Consider the following 19,298-nt stretch of genomic DNA (forward strand, 5'->3'; position numbering starts at 1 on the left):
AACTGAAGAAGCTCAAGGCTTGTCCCACAAATAGAATAGACATATGATGGTGTAAAATGGGAAACTTGACAGGGCATGACTCACATCCTCAGATATGACAACACACCAATGATGAACACAGCAAATCAGGCCTGTTTGTCACCGATTTCTGACTCAATAAAGTCAAGAACAACATCAATGCCGTAATGAATCTTTTTTTAATCATGTTCTGCCAGCATCGGTGTCAACATCAGTTTGTGGACCAATTCCAGGCCAAAGAGTTTCTCCATTAACCTCTTTAACCCTTGTGCTATCCTAGGCACTTTACTATTGGGAGTTGGGTCATCTAGACCCACTGGACAGTGCGCTGAACCTTTTTTCTTCAATGATTTGTGATCTTCACTGGTGTCCATGGATTACATGAAATCTTTCCACCTTTGTCATGGTAGGGAGAACACGTCAATGTAAAGGTGGGGTCATCTAAGATAGCACAAGGGTTAAGACCTGGGGCCTGTTTCAGAAAGGAGGTTAAGTGTAAACTCTGAGTGCCTTAACCCTGGAATCAGGGAAACCCTGGGTTTTCCGTTTCAGAATGGGAGGTTTGTTAAACCAGAGAAAGCAGAGTAAGTCAAACCCGTTCCTGAAAGAGAGGTAACTTATACTCGGAGTCAGTGTCCATGGTTACTTATGCTGTGAACCTAACCTGGTGGGGAGCAGGTTTTATTCTCCAAACTCAAGGTTTCTGCCAGTCCCCTCCCCTTTTTAAAGACGAAGCGGTATTTTTCGCTTTAACCTTCATTGCCCAAATTTCCGTCACACAGACAGAGACGGTCTAAGTGACAAGAATGGCTTGTTCTTTTTTGGAGGACCCAATAGATGAGGAGGCTGCATTAATTCGTAGAGAATTATATTTACCTCGTACGAGGATTTTGAGACCTAGACTCGATTTTTTGTCATTTCCCCATACGTTTTTGTTTGAGCGTTACCGTTTTTCGTTGCAGTCAATTACATATACAAAATGAAAACAACATTAGGTCTTGCTATGTAGATGTTTCATATGTCAAATATTGTCAACAAAGCCTACATCCATGACATGCTCATATTTGACCTGATTGAATTATGTTTTTATACTTCATTTTTAGCTGCTGTCATGTTCTTTTAATTCCTGCATGATTGCATCTACATGAAAATGAAATCAGGGACATTGAATTAGATTAATGTAATTAATTTTTGGAAACACAATTTGCTAGTACTGCTTACTTTCTTAATCCCATATAAACCTATTCCACTCAATCAATACAAGGGTAGTGTTGCAGCGTGTGTGTGCTGAGCGGGGTGCGAGTGCAGGTGCAGATGGGGGGGGTGTGAGCACGGAGCAGAGGTGTGTGCGTGGAATATATTGTGTTCGGAGGACGGAGCACTTAGTTAAATAAAGAGAAGGTGTCATTCCCAGAATAACTGTTTTGGAGTCATTCTTAATCTGCTCTGGAGGTTGAGGGTTTCGAACGGGAAGTGAACCCCGAAGGAGAATTCCCTTCGGCCCTGAAGGAAATCTCCCCTGCGCTTCTGACCACGGTCGGTCGGAAAGACGAGAGAAAAGAAAGGAGAAGTCTTCGCGCAGCGAAAGGTTCAACAGTAGACAAAAGTTCACTTTTAAAAACACAATTGCATGTATTAATATTAAACTGACCAACGTTTGCAAGAGGGGGAGGTTAACAAAAAAGTCCTCTAAACCAGTGTTTTTCAACCAGTGTGCCGCGGCACACTAGTGTGCCGTGGGAGATGGTCAAGTGTGCCGTGGAAAATTGCCCTCATTAACTGATCTAAAAGCATTTCCCATCTCCAGGAAATCAGCTCTTTGTTCATCCAAACAGGTCCTGATAAAACACTGAGTAGTTAGGAATATAAACGATCATAAAATACTTTTTTCTTTGTGTTTATTTGATTCTATTAAAGACATTTTGATAAGAATGGCGGTAACGCGAAATAGCTGCAGCTATAACTGTGTAAGGAAAAGTCCCGCAGCTTTTACTGTCTCCACGACTCCACCAATCATTCTTGAAGGCTTAATCACATGTCATCAGTCTGACCAATCAGAAGTGGTTAAAGTCTCCACTTCCTTGTTCTAATTTAGCTCATAACTCAGTCAGTTCCGACAAAAACACCAGCTAAAGCTCGTCTTTAGCGGTGGAGCTTTCCACAGAATCCGGTATCAGACCGTGGAACAAGTGAACAAAACCATGAAGCTCAGAGACGCGAGTCTTTCTGCCGTTTTGTCGCAGTTTTCACACTACATCTCCCATGATGCATTGGCTTAATGAGTCGTCCTTCTTACACGTCTTGAAAACACAACGAACATACAGTTTGTATGTAACTTAACTTTTATTACATCTTTTAGAAAAACATCTGCAACTTCCTGCTTTTTCTGCCACAATTATCACAAAAATGCACGTCAGATTGCCGGGGGGGGGGGGGGGGGGGGGGGGCTGTAGATCAAAACAGACCATGAGTTTCTGCTTTTTTTTTTTTTTGGGATGCTGGTGTGCCGCGGGATTTTTGTCAAGGTTAAAGTGTGCCGTGGCTCAAAAAAGGTTGAAAAACACTGCTCTAAACATTATCAACATTAAATGCATTTCCCCCCAGATTGGTTCTGTACACTATGAAGCATTTACACCAGGAATAACACTTCAAAAGTACACCTAAATATCTCCATTTTTATTTCACTCCTTACGCTATTTAAAAAGTTATTACAGTCAATATTTTATAACAACGATTTAAATGCAAACTTGCGCATTAACTTGAGCAGCTATGTTTTCCACGCTAACTGTCTCTGTTTTGCAGATGCAGCGGTGTTGCTTTTCTTCCAGAATATGTGCTCATATTCACTGTAACTCTGCAGCAGCACGTCAAGTTCAGCTGGCGAAAAATACGCAGACCTCTTTTTTTCACGGTTGCCATGGTGACTCGTGATATCTGCGCTCCATTGATAATGGCTTCTAATAGTCGCGGTGCGCACGCTCACCTCCGAATCAGTCCACTCAGAGTTGATTGACCCAACTCCGATCAGCTTCTCTGAAACAGAAAACTCAGAGTTGTTAATCTCCCGATTGACCAACTCAGAGTTCAAGTTCAACCTCAGAGTTGGTTGAACCTCCTTTCTGAAACAGGCCACTGCCGTCCAGATGTGATGACATCACGTTCAGGGTTATATCACCAGAATAGGTTCTGCCTAACTGGACGCCTGTGAATACGTGAGTAGAGCGTCAGCTCGGTCCTCCTCGCCACTTTCAGCATCAGAGACCTAATGAATTGTTTTTTCATGTCATGCCTTTAACATAATGGCACTTTTTTTAGGTCTTATAATGCTTTCAAACCTTGTCATGATTTGAATTATGTTTACATTTCTGTCTTTTTGTTGTGAAGAAAAGTGAAACTGAAAACGGAACTCCATGCTTATAGTCCTGTTAGAGCAGATACTGGGGAAACACTTTAGGATATGAATGCATTCATTCAGCACATTTTTGACATAAATAAGTGGAAATATGAGTGAAATGAAATTCAATTTTCCTTGCTGAATTGTAATTTGTTGAAATGACCAATATCATTACATCACTATAATTAAATTCAGCGTTTAATATCAGTACATTTTCCTCATAAGGCAGCTTGCAGACATTCAAGCTCACTGTGAAAAACATAACAATACGTAAAACACAAAGTTTTAGTTAAAATAAATTCATGTTTATATAAAAAATATGCAGGAGCACAAATAAATTCCAAATAGATGGATTCAGAGTGTTACTTATATTTTTTATTTTTTTCTTTCTAATTAGACTATTTTGAAAGAAATTTGAATTGACATAAACTCTTAAAATATTAATTTTGATATCTTCTTCTACATTTAATAGATGAAGGGAGATTTTTTTTAGTAAGTAGAGAATTTTGATTTGATTTATTGTTTTATTTTGATTATTAATTGTAGACAATGCCACAAGAAATCACACATATTTCAAACTCAGAAATAAATAAATCAGTTTAATAAAAAAAACAAAGAAAAATGTAAAATGTTAAAAGAAGCTGCTTTTCTCTTAAAAATGTAATTAGCGGTACTCATAATCGTACAGATTTTTGCAGTGATGCATACAATACACGCAGCAAAGTCAATTCTCTAGTCAAAAAAAATTTGATGCAGTTTTTGCGCTTTAAGATGAGGAAATTCTTATTTATGTTTAGCTTGATGTCTTTGGCACATGTCATAACCCTCCTTCTAGCCTTTGGCTCCTCAGCTACTTCTACTGCCTCCTTTCACGTCGAAGGACAGGAAGTTACTGTCATCACTCGGTTCAGCTTGAACAAACCCGAGGAGGACAGAAGTGTAGATTTTTAAATACTGAATTACCAAGTTTTCTTGGTTCTTGGACCTCCATAAAGTTTGGTTGTCTTAACCCTTGTGCTATCCTAGGCACTTTACCATTGGGAGTTGGGTCATCTAGACCCACTAGACAGTGCTCTGAACCTTTTTTCTTCAATGATTTGTGATCTTCACTGGTGTCCATGGATTACATGAAATCTTTCCACCTTTATCCACCTTTGTCATGGTAGGGAGAACACGTCAATGTAAAGGTGGGGTCATCTAAGATAGCACAAGGGTAAAAACAAAAACAAAAACAAAAAAAACCAAAAAACTAATGCCCTTTATGCATGAATGCAGCACTAATCAGTGAAATCTAAACAATATGTAAAGACAGAAAAAAAACTCATGCAGTCAGATTTTCATTAAACAAAAAAATTAGGCGTTAAACTAAAAACCTTTATATAACTGAGAGTTTTAATGATTTTATTTATATCATTTCTTTCTATTCTAATTTTAAAGAGCTAAAAAAAAATCACCTTATTTAAACGCTTATTAGGCTTCCAATCTTTTTAAAAATTCAAATGTTTTCAAAATTTCATTAATCTTTTCAATGATAGTTTATTGTTTCAGCAAGAAAAATGACTATGAGTAAAAACAAATCTTTTCAGTTTGGCTTTTTTGTTAAGGAAGGTAAATTATTTGAATTGCACCAGTTTTGGACGTAGCATCACAGGCTCTGAAGTACATTCATTAATTCATCTCTACATAATTCTATTTTATATTTAAATGACTGTAACCCTTAACAATGTAATTGTAATGACTCAATGTTTGCACAATCTAAAAAAAGAAAATCTACTGGTTTTTGATGTGTCAGAATTAATTACATTTTCTCTAAACCCAAAAATATTGCAATAAGTTGAAAAAAAAAAGGACTGTTCACAGCAGTAGTAGCAATTTTTTTGCAATGCAAAGTGATATATGAAAAATTTTTAGAGGAAGGGCAGCACACTGAAAGGGAAATAGTCCAGTTTTCCCACTTTCACATTTATTTTTTGTAATCTTTAGTTGGTAAAAAAAGAAATCCCAGGAAAGTGGCATTATGAAAATCTTTAGAGAAGTTAAAAAAAACAAAAACAGGAAAAAATAGGAACCATGTTCATGGCAAAAGGAGTGAAGTCATTTTATTTGTTTTTAATATGTATCTACAACAAGGGGGACACAGGCAAAAACAACCGACAAGCTGATGAAAATTAAACAAAAAAATAAAATAAAATACATTAATTATCAATGCAGATTTCCCACCTGTTTTTTTCCCAATAAGCAACATTTTTTTTTTGTTGTCTAAAGAAACTTTACAATATAAAGAAACATACGAAGGAACCTCTTATTTTACTACACAAGACATTTAGGATCAGCGCTACCCTAACATGAGATACAAAGCAACTCCCCAAGGACAGACTGCCTCATATTCAATACTGCTTTGTCATCAAGAGGAAAAAACCAGGAACTCAACAGAAAAATCTTTACTCCCAACCCCCCCTCCAAAGTCCTCTTGACCCCCCCTCCCTCTGAATGATACAGTATTATACATCAGCACGATAGAAATACAGAAATGATCAACGCTGTGACGGTTTTACTTACAGGACAGAAAGAAGTCGGACTGCGTTTTATACAACAGGGGTTTTAAAGTACATGAGTTCTCCCGCCTCTATTTTTGCAACAAAACCGTCCGTCCGTTTGTTTTTCCCGTCAAACGCGTCGACAGAATCCTTCATGGTGAAGCGAGAGTCCTACTCGCACCTTCTTTCTGTTTCGGTGATGTCAAAGAACGGCGTTTATTTCCAAATGAAAACCATCCTCTCCTTCAAAAACAAATTAAAGATTTTGATTTACTTTTTTTCTTCTTCTAAGAACAGAGAGGATTTTATTTTATTTTTTCGTTTGTTTTAAAGAGAAATGTGTGAGCGAGTCACTCCTCCTGAACACCAACAAACTATGTCCTCCCTTGACACAGCAGCTGTGGTGGAGCGGGAAGCCCCACGTCTGTCTGTGATGGGGCTGAAATAGCAGAAAAGTCTGTAGCAGCTCCAGTTTCTCCTTGTTCTTATTGTTTCAGAGGAAATGCACCCTACTTTACGATCAACCGCCGTGATCTGAATTATCAAAACATGTCAATGATATCAAAATGCATTTTACATTATTTACAAAAACAAAGAAAACATGGATATTGAGCATTAAAACAAGTGGAAGGGAAGAGTCATATGTGGCTGGAAAGAGGGGGGGGAGGAGGACGGAAGCCACTCGATCCGGTCTACAGAGCAACGCCTCGCTGTTCTCAGACACAAAAACAAACATCCAATCAGCAGTTAGAAGTCTCTTCACCACCAGCGACTGTAAAGAAAGGAGGGGGTCGGAAATAAATCTGCAGGAAAAAACGGACAGGCGTGTGAAAGCAAACCCCCACGAAGCACAAACATCACAGTGTGTTGAAACAAACAAACAAACAACCAAAAAAAAAAACCCCTATGTACACGTCTGAAGGGGTCGGGAGACCCCAGCAGGGAGCGTCAGTGGTAGCAGCAGGAGTGGCTTAGAAAAACAGAAACGACTTCAGAGAAGCTCTGAGAATGTCAGACGGAGGTGATGAGTGGCTGCCGGGTGGGTCTGCATATTTACACCGTTGCTACCAGTTCTGCAGTTTAAAAAAACCCAACAAACAAACGAAAACAAAAAAACAAATAACACTTTCAAAAATGATTCAAAGATAAAATTACATAAATAAATAGAGCTGTGCATATGACTGCATGGAAGCTACTAAAGCAGGAGACACTCTTTGCTGGTGAGCTGGACGTTTAAAATAGTTAAAAATCCATTAAAAAAATGCTAACCAATCAGTACCGTGTTGGGGGGGGATCTCACCTGCAGGGGGCAGTGTTCAAATGATTTCTGACTGCGTGTCTTCATAATAATAATAATGTGCCCGTAAAAACAACAGAAACTAGAACCTAAGCTTTAAATGATCATATCATTAATAACAATAATACAATAATAAAAATAACAATGAAACATTACATACACAAAAAAAATGTGGAAAAACATGTTCACTGATCAACACATCACCTCTGTTACAAATGTACACACACGGAAAAACGATGCGGGAGGGGGGCAAAGGGGCCGCTTCTTCCGACCCTCCACTGAATCCGCTGATTTAAAAAAATAAAATAAAAGGAAAATCCAGAGCTGTGGCTGAAAACCTTCCAGGTATCTGCGTCTTTGAGGGAGGGGCTGCATTGTCCAGCCTCCCTCTCTCCGCAAAGCCTCCTCTTCCTCACTCACTGTCTGGACACGGACAGAAAGCCGGGGAGGCTGGGGCCGGATTCAGAGAGGATGCTCTTCCTGTTGCTCTGTGACTGCTTCCTGCTCACGCCGCTAGCCACTTTGCACGCCCCGGGGGGGCCCGTTTTCATCAGAGTCCCAGAATGCTCCAGGGCCGTCCCGGAGGGCTGCGTGGCCGCACAGTTCCCGAATGAAGGGAGGAGCGGGTGGATCCCGTCGGGGTGGCGAGCAGCAGAGGATTTTGTGTGTGTTTGTGTGAGAAAAGGGGGAGGTGAGGGGAGTGGTGAAGAAAGGTGAAGAAAAGATTGAAAAAAAAAAGAGCAGGATCACAAGAAAAAGAAATTCAGGGGAAGAAAAAAAATACCAAAACAAAAGAAGGGAGAAAAAAATAAAATCACACACTCATCGTCATGTTGGGTGAATACTGAAAAGAGAGAAAGGGAAGGGGGAGGAGGGCACAGATGAGCGGATGTGACAACATTTGAACACCAGAGGGCGCTCAAGCCCAGCCCGTCAGAGCTGGAGGACACAGACTCCCATCAGAGCGTCAACAAACCAGCTTCACCACAAGGAGGCGCTGCATTCTTATCTGACTCTGAGGACGGATTTCAAACGTGTTTCTGTAATCAGATCAAGTTGCTGCTGATTAGTTGAAGCTGGTTTTCAGAGCTCTGCTGTGGGCTGTGACTCTCGAGGCTGAGGGCAGCACACCATCACACACCACCACAATGCAAGGAACAGACCACCCTCCCCCCCATCACCTGTGACACTCAAAAATCCCAAACATTAGATTCCACACATTCAGGATAGACTTACATGTGTCAGCTTTGACTACTTCATTCATAACAGAGGGTACAGAATGACTGAATTGATTAGTAAGCGGCTTTAATGCAAGCAGAACCAGAAACCAGTTATAGCTTAATTTATGACTGATTTTTTTTAATTTACTGTGCTTTGTCCCAAGCTAAAAGTCCTGTGTCATTTCATGAGATTTGAAAGAGTTGGTTGAGTGTGTAAACGTGTCATGTCATGGTCCAGAAGGCTGCAGAAATCAGCAGGATGTAAAAGAAGGTTGCAGAGAAAATGGGGTTAATGCCTATTGATGCAAATACGCATCAACCACATTGGCTCCAAACTTTAATTTAGCATCTAAATAAAAGCAAAACCATAATTGACACTTTATTTTCAGAGCTGGAAATACAATCAGCCGTCAAGGAGGTAAAACCAGCATCCACAAAAGATGCGGTTTAGTTTAGTTTTTTCTCCATTTAAAAAACAAAAAACTTTTAAGTAAATGAAGACGATATCAAAAGCTGTGATGGCTTTAAAAAAATGATTGATTGACCTCACTTAAAACATGTTATATTGATTTATCTAATCTAAAATAATTTGACATTTCTTTCAAGCAAGAACATTGTTTTCTAGGACTTTCATTTTTCCACCGAGACAATAATAAAATAACATTCTTATTTTGTCTCTCCTCAGACTAACGTGGGACAGCAAGTCATCAAAGCGGGCCACAAAGAGACAGAAGTACTGCTGAACACGTCTGCAGGAGATGGAGAACCTCATCGTGCTGGGAGAGTCTCTGAATCTGAACAATAAACCTGATCTCTGAACATCCTCTGTGTCTTCCACGCATTGTAAATGAGAGATATAAAAACGAAGCTTCTTTTTCTTTTTATTATGCATTTTATGTCTGCTGCAACTTATACTCTGGAGCAACTTCTGGTGCAGAAAATAGGGCAGTTTTGCAGCAACTCAGCCCTAATTAAAAGTGACCCCTCCATGAGTTTTTTCACACCATAAGAGATTTAGTTTAACAACTCTGAACCAAACGAGCTAAAGGAAATCAATAAGGAAATAGAAAGTTGGTTTCAACCAAGAACTAATAAAGATGGGCTGGTTTATCTGGAAGCTCTCTTTCCAAAGCCACCATGGAGTCTGTAGCTCACGTGGTGGTGGGATCTTTAGATTTAGTTCAGTTTCCACTTTTTATCAATCTCTCAATGAAGATTAATGCAGTCCACAGAGAACACAGGAAAATGACGTGATCAAAGCAAAAACTCACTAATTTAAATCAAAATGACCAAATCGTCAATCTGTATTTTGATATTTTCGGTAAGATTCAAGCTGACAGATCCTCATGTTTGTATTGAAACTGAATGAGTTTGTGCTGCAGAAACGTCCCAGCCTTAAAGTTCTAACCGCCATTTTTCAAAAAGTAGAAATTCAAACCAAATCAGAAACAGGGAGAAACAAAAACTAAATGAAGGGACAGAACACACTTTTTTTTTTCCAGAACAGGAATCAAATCCTTCAGCTAGACAAACCCTCTGCTTGCATTCTTCCACTGGTTTATGTCAGGACTGAAAGGAGAACCGTTAAGGGCTGTGAGATGTCCACGACACACTTTACTCACACTTTCACTTTGGAATGGGTTCAAGAAATTTCCGCCCATTTCGCCGTCATCTCGCGGCGTTCCAGGGGGGTTGTTCATCCCCCCCATGTTGTTAGGAGAATTCTGGGGGAAAAAGAATCCTAGTTAATGACACCAAAAAAGGCAGAATCCAAAGTGTTCCATTTCAGAACTCGGCGTGAACAAGGTGCACCCACCTTTGGCAACCCATCCATGTCTCCAGACCCTGACGAAGAGAAAAGGTTAATTAAAGCCGACTTTAATCTACAACAAGACACTCGCTCTCTGCCTAAACTCACCAAGTGATCCGTTCATGTGATGTGGCTCCATGGCCCCCATGGCCCCCATAGGGCCATCAGGCCCTGGTCCCATTGGGAACTGGAGAGGATATTTGAAACTGTTGATTTACTGTTTCTCTAACCCTGATATCTGACAGAAAATTTACAACAAAGACCTGAACTTTCTGGGTTTATTTGTGACCATTCTTTAGGAAATGATGACTCACGTTGGGTCTGTTGCCTCCAGCTCCAATAGGATTCATCATTGTGTAGATGTTTTCACTGGAGTTAGTCGAGTCTGCAAATAAACACAAAAGAAATCAGTTGAACGTTACCAAGGTTTGGCCGTTTTTTAGCTTTAATCATGCAGTCACTTGTGATGAAATGTATAAAAGAAAAAGGGAAACACACAGAGGGAAGGGTTGATTATTAATAATAAGTAAGGAAAGGGTGTTAATATTTGAGAAATAATACATGATGGGGACGCACCACCTGGGCTGGGCATGATGGGAGTTCCAGGAGGACCTCCTCCGCCTGGGGGACCCTAAAAAAGAAGAAAAAAGTTTAGAATTTGTACATTGTTTTGTGGAAAAGAAAGAAGATTTGTCAGATCGACACTCACCACATAGTTTCCTGGAGACGAGGAAGAGTAGGCTATCTGCAGTGGGGAAGAGAAAACACAATAGTGAAATCTTTCGGACATGGTTTAGGTCAAAACCAAATGTTTGGATAGGAACTGAACAAGATATGACAATTGGATTTCATCGGCTCTTGTGAAACTATAAACATTTGTCCAGAACCTGCTGAGTTTGAGTTAAGCGTGAAGGCAAAAGCTTCTGACTTACAGAGTTAGCATTAGGGCCCGGCCAAGGCCCCCTTCCTCCAGGACCCCTGAGGAACAGACAGAGACGGGACGTCAGAAAAAAGGAGGGAAAAGAGTACAGGAAGGAATGTTAAGGTAAGGAGGTCACACATCCATTTCACAAAACGGAAAAACCTTTAAAGAATCTTTTACATTTTTAGGATTTGTATTCTTCCATCAAAAGCAACATAGAAAAGAAGAAATGGAAAATGCATCCAAGAAAACAACCTACATGTTCATTCCTGGCATGGGACCACCCATGGAATTGGGAGGAGGCCTCATGCCACCATAATTCTGAGGGAAAGACAAGGACATGTTAGAGAATGGACCAAAAAAGACAAACCTCCTTTATGACCCATCATTTGTTAGCCTGACACAGAGAAAAGCCCCAAACTTTGTAAAACAGGAAGCAGGAGAAGCTTTGGGTTTTATCCGACTTGTGGCATAAACAAGAGAACGTGTCCAACTAATTATTCCCAGGATGTTCTGGTTCTGTGTAGATGCAATCCAAGCCCAAATCATGACTCATCTACTTCAGTCATTACCCCTGTAGGAAGTATTGGTTCATTTTAATTATCCTAATATAAACAGTCCACAGATTTGGACTTCCAGAGTGCAATAAACCAAACTTTACTGAGGGGTTTTCTACTGGTCCGTACACACATGTGTGGGTTTTTGTTGGGTTCAACACAAACATCTGACGTGGTCCTCCTACCTGTGGGCCCATGGTCATCCCTCTGGGCGGGTTCATTCTCATTGGTCCAGCCATGTTGGGGTGAGCTGCAAGAACAGACAGGCCTGGAGTCACGCATCACAAGCTGGGAATCCTTTTGTCATGTCAGGAATTATGAGAAGCCAAAAACACGGCTTCAACTTCATTCCTTTAGTTTCCAGCCTTTGCAGCTCCAACAAACACATTCCCCTTGCTGAGCCAAACACCACCACAAATATTTCAGCCCGACGAGTTCAGTCTTGATGACAGAGAAAAATTAAAGTGCATTTGGGTTAAAGAAACCGCTAAAAATATTTTTAGAGATCAAGTCATTAAAAAAAAAAGCACTAAAATTGACTCCATCTTTAATCTTTGTCAAAATTTTAAAAAATCTAAGAGGAGAGTCACTTGTCCCCACATGAACTTTCACATGAAATGCATAATGTAATTCATGCAAAGTAGCTGAACTGCATGTCGACTGACTGAACCCTCAACGGTTCCACTTCTGCGCTGCCAACTTTCCAACCATTTACGTCCCGAAGGCGACCGCCCGTGAGGCTCGCCGCAGTCAGCTGACGGGCAAAGCCTCATGCCGCATCATCGTTTGCTAACCGCCACACAAATATGGAAATGACTGTCTAGCGTTTAATTAAGTAACCCTAAAGTGGAATCAGCTGATGATAGAACAAGAACATAGAAAATCCCAACGGTTTTCCTGACGGACGACGGTGTGGAACACAGTGACAAACAAAGTCATTGAGGACTTTCATCTCAGCGGTTTTGTATCTTTGAGGGAACTTGGGCAGCTGAGCTGTTAACCATTCACAAGTGGAAATCTGCATCAGAAGGAAACTTATTCCCGCTTTTACAAATATTTAAATGTCATGATAAACTCTGTATGCATGCAGCCTGTGTCCCACTGCAGGTTTTTCTTTACTTATTAACTGTTCTAATATGTTTGAACCTGTTCACAAGTACTGCATGAAAGTCGTATAAAAAGGTGTCAGACCTGTTTTTTTATGTAACTAACAAGGCTGCGAGTTAGTGTCGTCACAGCAACGTTTGTTTGAACCGAATACGTTTTTTTTCACGTTGTAAACAAGGTTGGATGTTGCAAATACGCTAACGGGGTGTCGCATTGTGTTTTAAGCGCGTTGCTAACAGTCAGTTATAATTTAATAGAATAACAGGTTAATTTTGCATTAATTCTACATATTCTGGTTCAAATTGTTAACAAATTTCTCTGTGGTTTTTCTCACCTGGCGGTCTTGTTGGGTCCAAACTGTTTGGCAGAAGGGGCTGAGAGCCTGGGATTCCCCCAGGAGGCTGTGGAGAGCAGACACAAGGAACCATCAAGACCCTGGCCTTCTGACAGACAAGGTGATTTGCTAAATTAAGAAGTGATCTGAAAGTTGACATACTTGATTTGGCATTCGGAGTGAGGGGCGTGGGCCGCCTGGATACCTTGGCGACATAAAAGGCTACAGAAGGGGCGGGATCAGAGACAGGACCATTTAGGTTATTGATAAATCCAAACGCTATGAAACAAGACAACACTAAGAATGGATGGATGGACACAGCGTGGATGAGGATGGAGGATGACAAAACTTTCCAAAGGAAAAACATTTCATTTTTGGGAGTTTTACGAGAAAAAAAAATTGAAGCAACACAATGAGAGGCTGAGGAAACACTGAGGGCGTGCGAGGGAGCGTTTCTTCACACAGCCTGGCTGCACAGCCCACCCGCTCTGGCTGTGGTGTAAGCTGACTCTGCCTGTGGCCTGCCTGGCATAGACCGAGACACCTAAAGCCAACGACACCGTTCAAAACCCTAACGGAAGCATGTCCACGCTCTCTTGCACACAAGAGGGAAACCAGAAACCACAAGAATGAAGGGCTGAGCTGCTGCAGTTAATGTGCGAAGGCTGGCTTTCCCTCCACACTGGCATCTATAGACACTGTTCTGAACTGATAGAGGGGAAAAACAGCTCCTTCAACGGTCACATACGAGCTGCACGTTTTGTAATTGTGAGCCTCTTCTCCCTTCTCTGCTTGCGGATAATGTGAGCACACTGCCGTTCCCGTGTGTTTTGTACATATATGTGACGTGTCTGTATCCTCTGTTTTATTCATGAGGCGCTGACACACGTAAGCAAAAGGAAAGAGCAGAGGTGTGTGCGTGTGTGTGAGTGTAGAGAGATGAGTATGCAACCCCCCCCCACAAGCTGCTCCAGGGGAGGGGCAAGGAGTGAATTATTCATCCCGCACAGGGACAGCCGATTTTCGGCTGTGAAGAGGAGCGGGCCCGGCTGCCTCTGGATGTGAATAAAAGGAGCTGGTGGCAGGAGGGGCGGAGCTCTGTAGGGAGTCAGCCAGAATGAGTTTAGAGCTCGCGGGGCTCAAGAGCATCAGCGAGTGTGCAGGTAGTGAGTGGGAAGAGTTAGTCGGTGAAGAAATGAGGGGAAAAGAGGGGTGTATGAGAGAAAGTGGTTGAGTCTTACCTGGCCATGGGGTCCCATCATGGGGTTGCTGGGGTTGTGTGAGGGGGGCTGTGCATGGGGGGACTGCTGAGAGCCAGGTGGTCCCTTTAAGAAAGAAGAGCGACATCAGAGAGGGGAGGGGGCAAAAATGTGGCTTTAAACCTGGAGGAGTCTCCCCCCCCCTCATAAAAATCATAACAAGGAGGAATCAGACGTGGAGGGGAGGGGTGTGCGTGTTTTTTTTTGTGTGCGTATAAACAAGAAAAGCTGGAAGGATGACCACTCCGGCAAATCCTCTAAATTATGAAGTGCAGGAAGGCACTAAAAGCATTTTCTCTGAACTACCACATGAGGGCAGTATTACCAAAGGCTCGCCACAGGAAATGGCACCAGTGGTAACCTCAAAATAAGATAGCCATGATGACCAAAAGAAAGAAAAAAAAATATTACTGTTAGTTTGAGGCTCTTCTCTTTCATAACTCGAACTCCCGCGGGCAAATTCGCTGATCCTACAAGCAGCCGACGTGCTGTTGCTGACATCTTACACCAGGACAAGAGGTTAACAACCCCTGATAAATAAGTTATTACGCAACAGACTCTTCTTGTGCTCCATCAATGTCAGTCTTCTCAGCGTTTTTCGGGTTTTCTCCCTTTCCCACTTGTCTGAAGTAAACAAAAGGCAGGAGCTTTGCAAAAGGCAAGTGGAATTTTCCACGTATTTTTCCAAGTCGTGCAGACCACCACAAAGGCAACACACTGATGACCAAAGAGAGGCTGGGAGTTTATGCTCTTCCATTTACAAAGAGAGGTTTGGGATTTGTTCGAATAAACAACACTGAACTTTTTTTGTCTGGAAATAATGCCTGAGTCCTGCGGGGAGGAATGCAGGACGGAGACATCAAGTCACTCCTCCACTGTTCAATACATGAACACTTGTCCGGTGAGTAAAGCATCGAATATCAGCACTTCCCCGGTAACACGTCCGTACAAAAGGTGAACTCAAGTTAGTCAATTAACCAATTAGCTGACCAACAGAAATTAAAGCAGCCACTTCCGATAATCGATTAATCATTAGGATCACTTCTTTAAGCAAAAGGACAATTTCCCTTGATGCAAAAGACGGGGTTAGGGTTTTGTTTTGTAGCAGTTTTTTTGCAGTCAAAACTCTTCATTTGTACCAACAGACCAAAGGTTTTGATCGCAAACGCTTAATGAACGCCGATCCACACTTGATGCTTCCCTACAGTTTATTCTTTGACATAGAAAAATCCAAAGCATAAGTTCAGACATGAATGTTTGTTTTGGATGAATTTACAAGGATTTCATAGATCTCAGTACAGGACATTTTTGGACCGACAGACAGTGTTCCCTCATTTATTAAGGGGGTTGCGCTCTAAATAATAATGGGTGAAATCTGCAAAGTGGAATTTAAGGTGTTTTAAGGCTGTAAAACTCTTCACTACACACTTTGTACACTTTTACCATCCAGACTGGAACATTTTCACACTTTTTGCTCTTGTTTAAACTCTCAAAATTCAAACCTTTTTAAAATATAAGTCCAGTATTATAGAATGAAAACAAAGACCCGAATGTGATCAGAGATTTATGTAACTGTGACAAGCTGAACGCATTCTGTACAGGAGACACGGCACGGAACAGTTTGACTGACAAGGACATTAGCCAATCAGGAGGCAGAACACAGTGCGCTGTTAAAAGAAATGCTTGCAAAATTGCACCAAAAAAAACAGCCAGACTGCGAAAGATGAACCACAATATAGCGAGAAACACTGTACTACACTATCTCTACAGTGCAACTACAATTTAAATGAATTAGCTAGCTGCGGTGGTTTGGCCAATGATTGTAAAAATGCTAGACCTTAGGTGTGGTCATGTGACCCACTGGGGTTAGTTAGTGCCGTGTTTATCGGCAGGTGTGCAACTTATATGTGATCTAGGTGTGTGTATCAGTATTTGCTACTTAAAATGAAGTAACGGTGAAGAAGTACTTCTCAGACAGAAGTCAACAGATTGAAGTTATTTGAAGTTATATAAAAAGTTAAGCTGACTTATTAGAATGTTCTTTATGCTATGGTTATCTTGATAATTCCTCACTAAAAGTCTACTAACTGTTCACTTGATAATTGTACTAATATACTAGATACTTCTTCAATTCCTCCTGTATTTTATAAAGCTAAAAGAGCATCCGTGTGTTATGGTAGAGAAGCATGCATATATTCAGTCTATTATTGTTATTTATTCCATTGTTATGATTTGCCTTTTAAAATGACAAGTACAACTCCAGAGCGACTTATAGTGAGAAAAATACAGGTAAGGTTTGAGCGTCACCTGTCAATATAATTAACAATTTTTTAAACTTTTTTTTTTAGGTCAATTATACCTCCATTGAGACTGTCTTATTTTTATCTAACGCAAAGCAGTGGATATTTAGTGAACTGCTAGCTCCAGATCCTTTTGTGCTTCACTACGGAAGTCAGACATCTGGCCAGTTGATTTAATCCTAAATTTAACAGAAAATTCCATGTGTGTATTTAAAAAAAAAAAGGCAATGACACACGTATTGACCAGTAATAAAAGTGAGTGAGTAAATTTAACTTTTCTCAAAATAATGCTGTATTTTTTGGTGTTTGTTTAGGACAAAGAGGATTCCAGAAAGCTCACTTCTAATGAGGAAAATGAACCATAACTGAAGCGACAAAAGCTTCCTTTTACAAAAAGGTGCCTTGAACATAACAGCTACACAAACACGCACTTGTCCAATCTCACTCCCCCAACAATGTTAAAAATAGCACTTCTCTGCGTCTCCCGCCACCCTTCTTCCCTTTGCTTATTCACAGTCGTCCTCTCACTTGTGCCCCCAGCCACCACCAAACCAGCAAACAATGGGCTGCTTTGGTAGCCACAGAAACCCACACTGGTCCATGAATGGTTATAATAAGCTCTCCCTCTCTCCGTTCCTGGCTTCCTTGGTGTAGCTCGGTTCTTCGCTGCCGCTCTTGGCTGCCACCTTATCAAACCACCTGCCAAATGCCACTGCTGTCCATCACACCACTGCCTCATCGAGGATGTGCGATTATGCAGAACAGTTTGTGGATATGTGCGCACATGCCTGTTTGTGTTTATGCATTTCTCCATGTGTGTTTGCTCCTCAGACAGCCGTCTCCCACACTGAAACCTTTCCTTCACAGAGCCGGGACAGGTCACAGACAGACGGAGATGGAGGGGTGGAGGAGAGGATGAAGACAGGATGGCTGAATCACAAACGGGTTGAGGTGCAGCCCGGTATGAGCCAAGCCGCAGATGAATGACAGCGAGCCTCGGTGGCTCCGGTGGGTGACAATACATAGTGTTTGGAAAAAGAGAGAAATCCAAATGGGCCCTGTTGTGTTGCCTCACCCCATCTTTTATACATATTTGTTGGATTTTTCATCTTATATATATATATTTTTATATATATATATTTATATATATATATATATATATATATATATATATATATATATATATATATATATATATATATATATATATATATATATATATATATATATATATATATATATATATATATATCGCCAAAACTAATTACCATTTCTCTGTCACGTAATTGTCATTTACTATTAAATATTGATAACAGTATGAAGTCTGATCTAGAAAATATTATTTTTATACTACATAGCTAAAATGCACTATTTGATATGTTCAGTACTTTCAATTAGACATGAAAAAGGTGTAAAAAGAAAATGTAAAAAATACCAATGAGACAGGAAGCTAAAGAACCAGCATCTAAACATACCAAATTTTAGAATAATGAAAGGCAATAAAGATGTTGTATTAATAAATCTTACAGGAAAACATGATACTTAATAAAACCATTTTTTACCAATACTTTCATATCAATACAAAAAACTTTCCTGTAACAACTTTCTTTTTATAAATTGGATAAATGATGTATCAAAAAAAATTGCTGGTTTATACTGTAAAGAATAATAATAATTGTTATTATTTTGTATTGAAAAAGTCAGGAAAGATAAATTAGGTAGATAAATAAGCTATTGCTGACCATCTCACTAGAATATGATCCTTCAAAAGTCGATTTAAGAACAAAACTGGGAATCATTCACAAAACATTTATGAAATTCAAATTTTTGTGTCCCATATTAAATCTAAGACACCCTGGAAATACCCGAGGAGAGCCAATCAAATGCAGGATCAAGAAATAAAAAAGCCAAAGCGTGAAAGGAGCAGGGAGATACATGACAGAACAGGCAAAGCTTTTTAGCTCCAACAGGAAATGTCATTTGGCTAATTGTTTTTCATTCCTGGAATTATTCAGATCAGAAAGTGAGATAATATAATTTTAAGGACATTAAGTGCTTTTTATTTTATAAAGTAAGAAATTGAGAGGGAGGGTGAGAAGGTGACAGACAAATGACAAAAGAGAGATGAAATACCTGGAAGAAGCCTGGGGGCATGGGACCACCGGGCATGGCATCGTTGGGCGGCATGTTGCCCATCACCGGGCTGGGAGCTGCCGCTGCACTCTGAAACACAAAAACACAACCGTCAAAACCCACAAACGACTCACAGCTCTGCAGCTGAGTTGCACTCTTTGCACTGGCTGCCAAATTACTACAGGGGGCAGTGTGTGCATCTGCAATCATGACAAACCCCAGCACCCCTTTATTTAAAGTTTGAAAAGTATCTTCTAACTGTTAACTCCTCTCAGTAGAATACAGAGACTGCAAGAGAAGGACATTAGCCTCATCATTCTGCAGACAAGGGCAGGAGAGGAGAGCTTCCAGGAAAAATACCATCAAAATGTTATTCACATGCCCAGGGGGAGAGTCATTCATAAAGTTTC

At 40.5% G+C, this 19,298-nt stretch overlaps 1 protein-coding gene and 1 long non-coding RNA gene across 4 annotated transcripts in view; one reads left to right on the forward strand and one right to left on the reverse strand.

Moving 5' to 3' along the window:
- The first annotated feature begins 3,092 nt into the window (after window positions 1-3,092).
- LOC110017519 lies at window positions 3,093-9,289 on the forward strand. The gene is made up of 2 exons (XR_002292939.2): window positions 3,093-3,230; window positions 9,152-9,289. It is a non-coding gene; the product is annotated as an uncharacterized LOC110017519 (long non-coding RNA).
- Window positions 5,486-19,298, reverse strand: part of LOC101158985 (single-stranded DNA-binding protein 3) — a 46,246-nt gene continuing 32,433 nt past the window's right edge. The window contains exons 5-18 of one of the 3 annotated variants that reach the window (XM_004082214.3): window positions 18,889-18,978; window positions 14,438-14,521; window positions 13,359-13,418; window positions 13,197-13,263; window positions 11,941-12,005; window positions 11,458-11,519; window positions 11,209-11,254; window positions 10,986-11,021; window positions 10,853-10,907; window positions 10,591-10,661; window positions 10,385-10,463; window positions 10,283-10,311; window positions 10,089-10,190; window positions 5,486-8,090 (exon numbers count right to left, since the gene is read on the reverse strand). In XM_004082214.3, the coding sequence (XP_004082262.1) occupies window positions 8,061-8,090; window positions 10,089-10,190; window positions 10,283-10,311; window positions 10,385-10,463; window positions 10,591-10,661; window positions 10,853-10,907; window positions 10,986-11,021; window positions 11,209-11,254; window positions 11,458-11,519; window positions 11,941-12,005; window positions 13,197-13,263; window positions 13,359-13,418; window positions 14,438-14,521; window positions 18,889-18,978 (876 nt within the window). In that variant the 3' untranslated portion in view covers window positions 5,486-8,060. The remainder of the gene's footprint in view (window positions 8,091-10,088; window positions 10,191-10,282; window positions 10,312-10,384; window positions 10,464-10,590; window positions 10,662-10,852; window positions 10,908-10,985; window positions 11,022-11,208; window positions 11,255-11,457; window positions 11,520-11,940; window positions 12,006-13,196; window positions 13,264-13,358; window positions 13,419-14,437; window positions 14,522-18,888; window positions 18,979-19,298) is intronic. The other 2 variants (XM_011490266.2, XM_020713708.2) reach the window with 2 other exon arrangements.

This window comes from Oryzias latipes, chromosome 22, assembly GCF_002234675.1.
Source record: "Oryzias latipes chromosome 22, ASM223467v1".
Classification (NCBI taxonomy): domain Eukaryota; kingdom Metazoa; phylum Chordata; class Actinopteri; order Beloniformes; family Adrianichthyidae; genus Oryzias; species Oryzias latipes.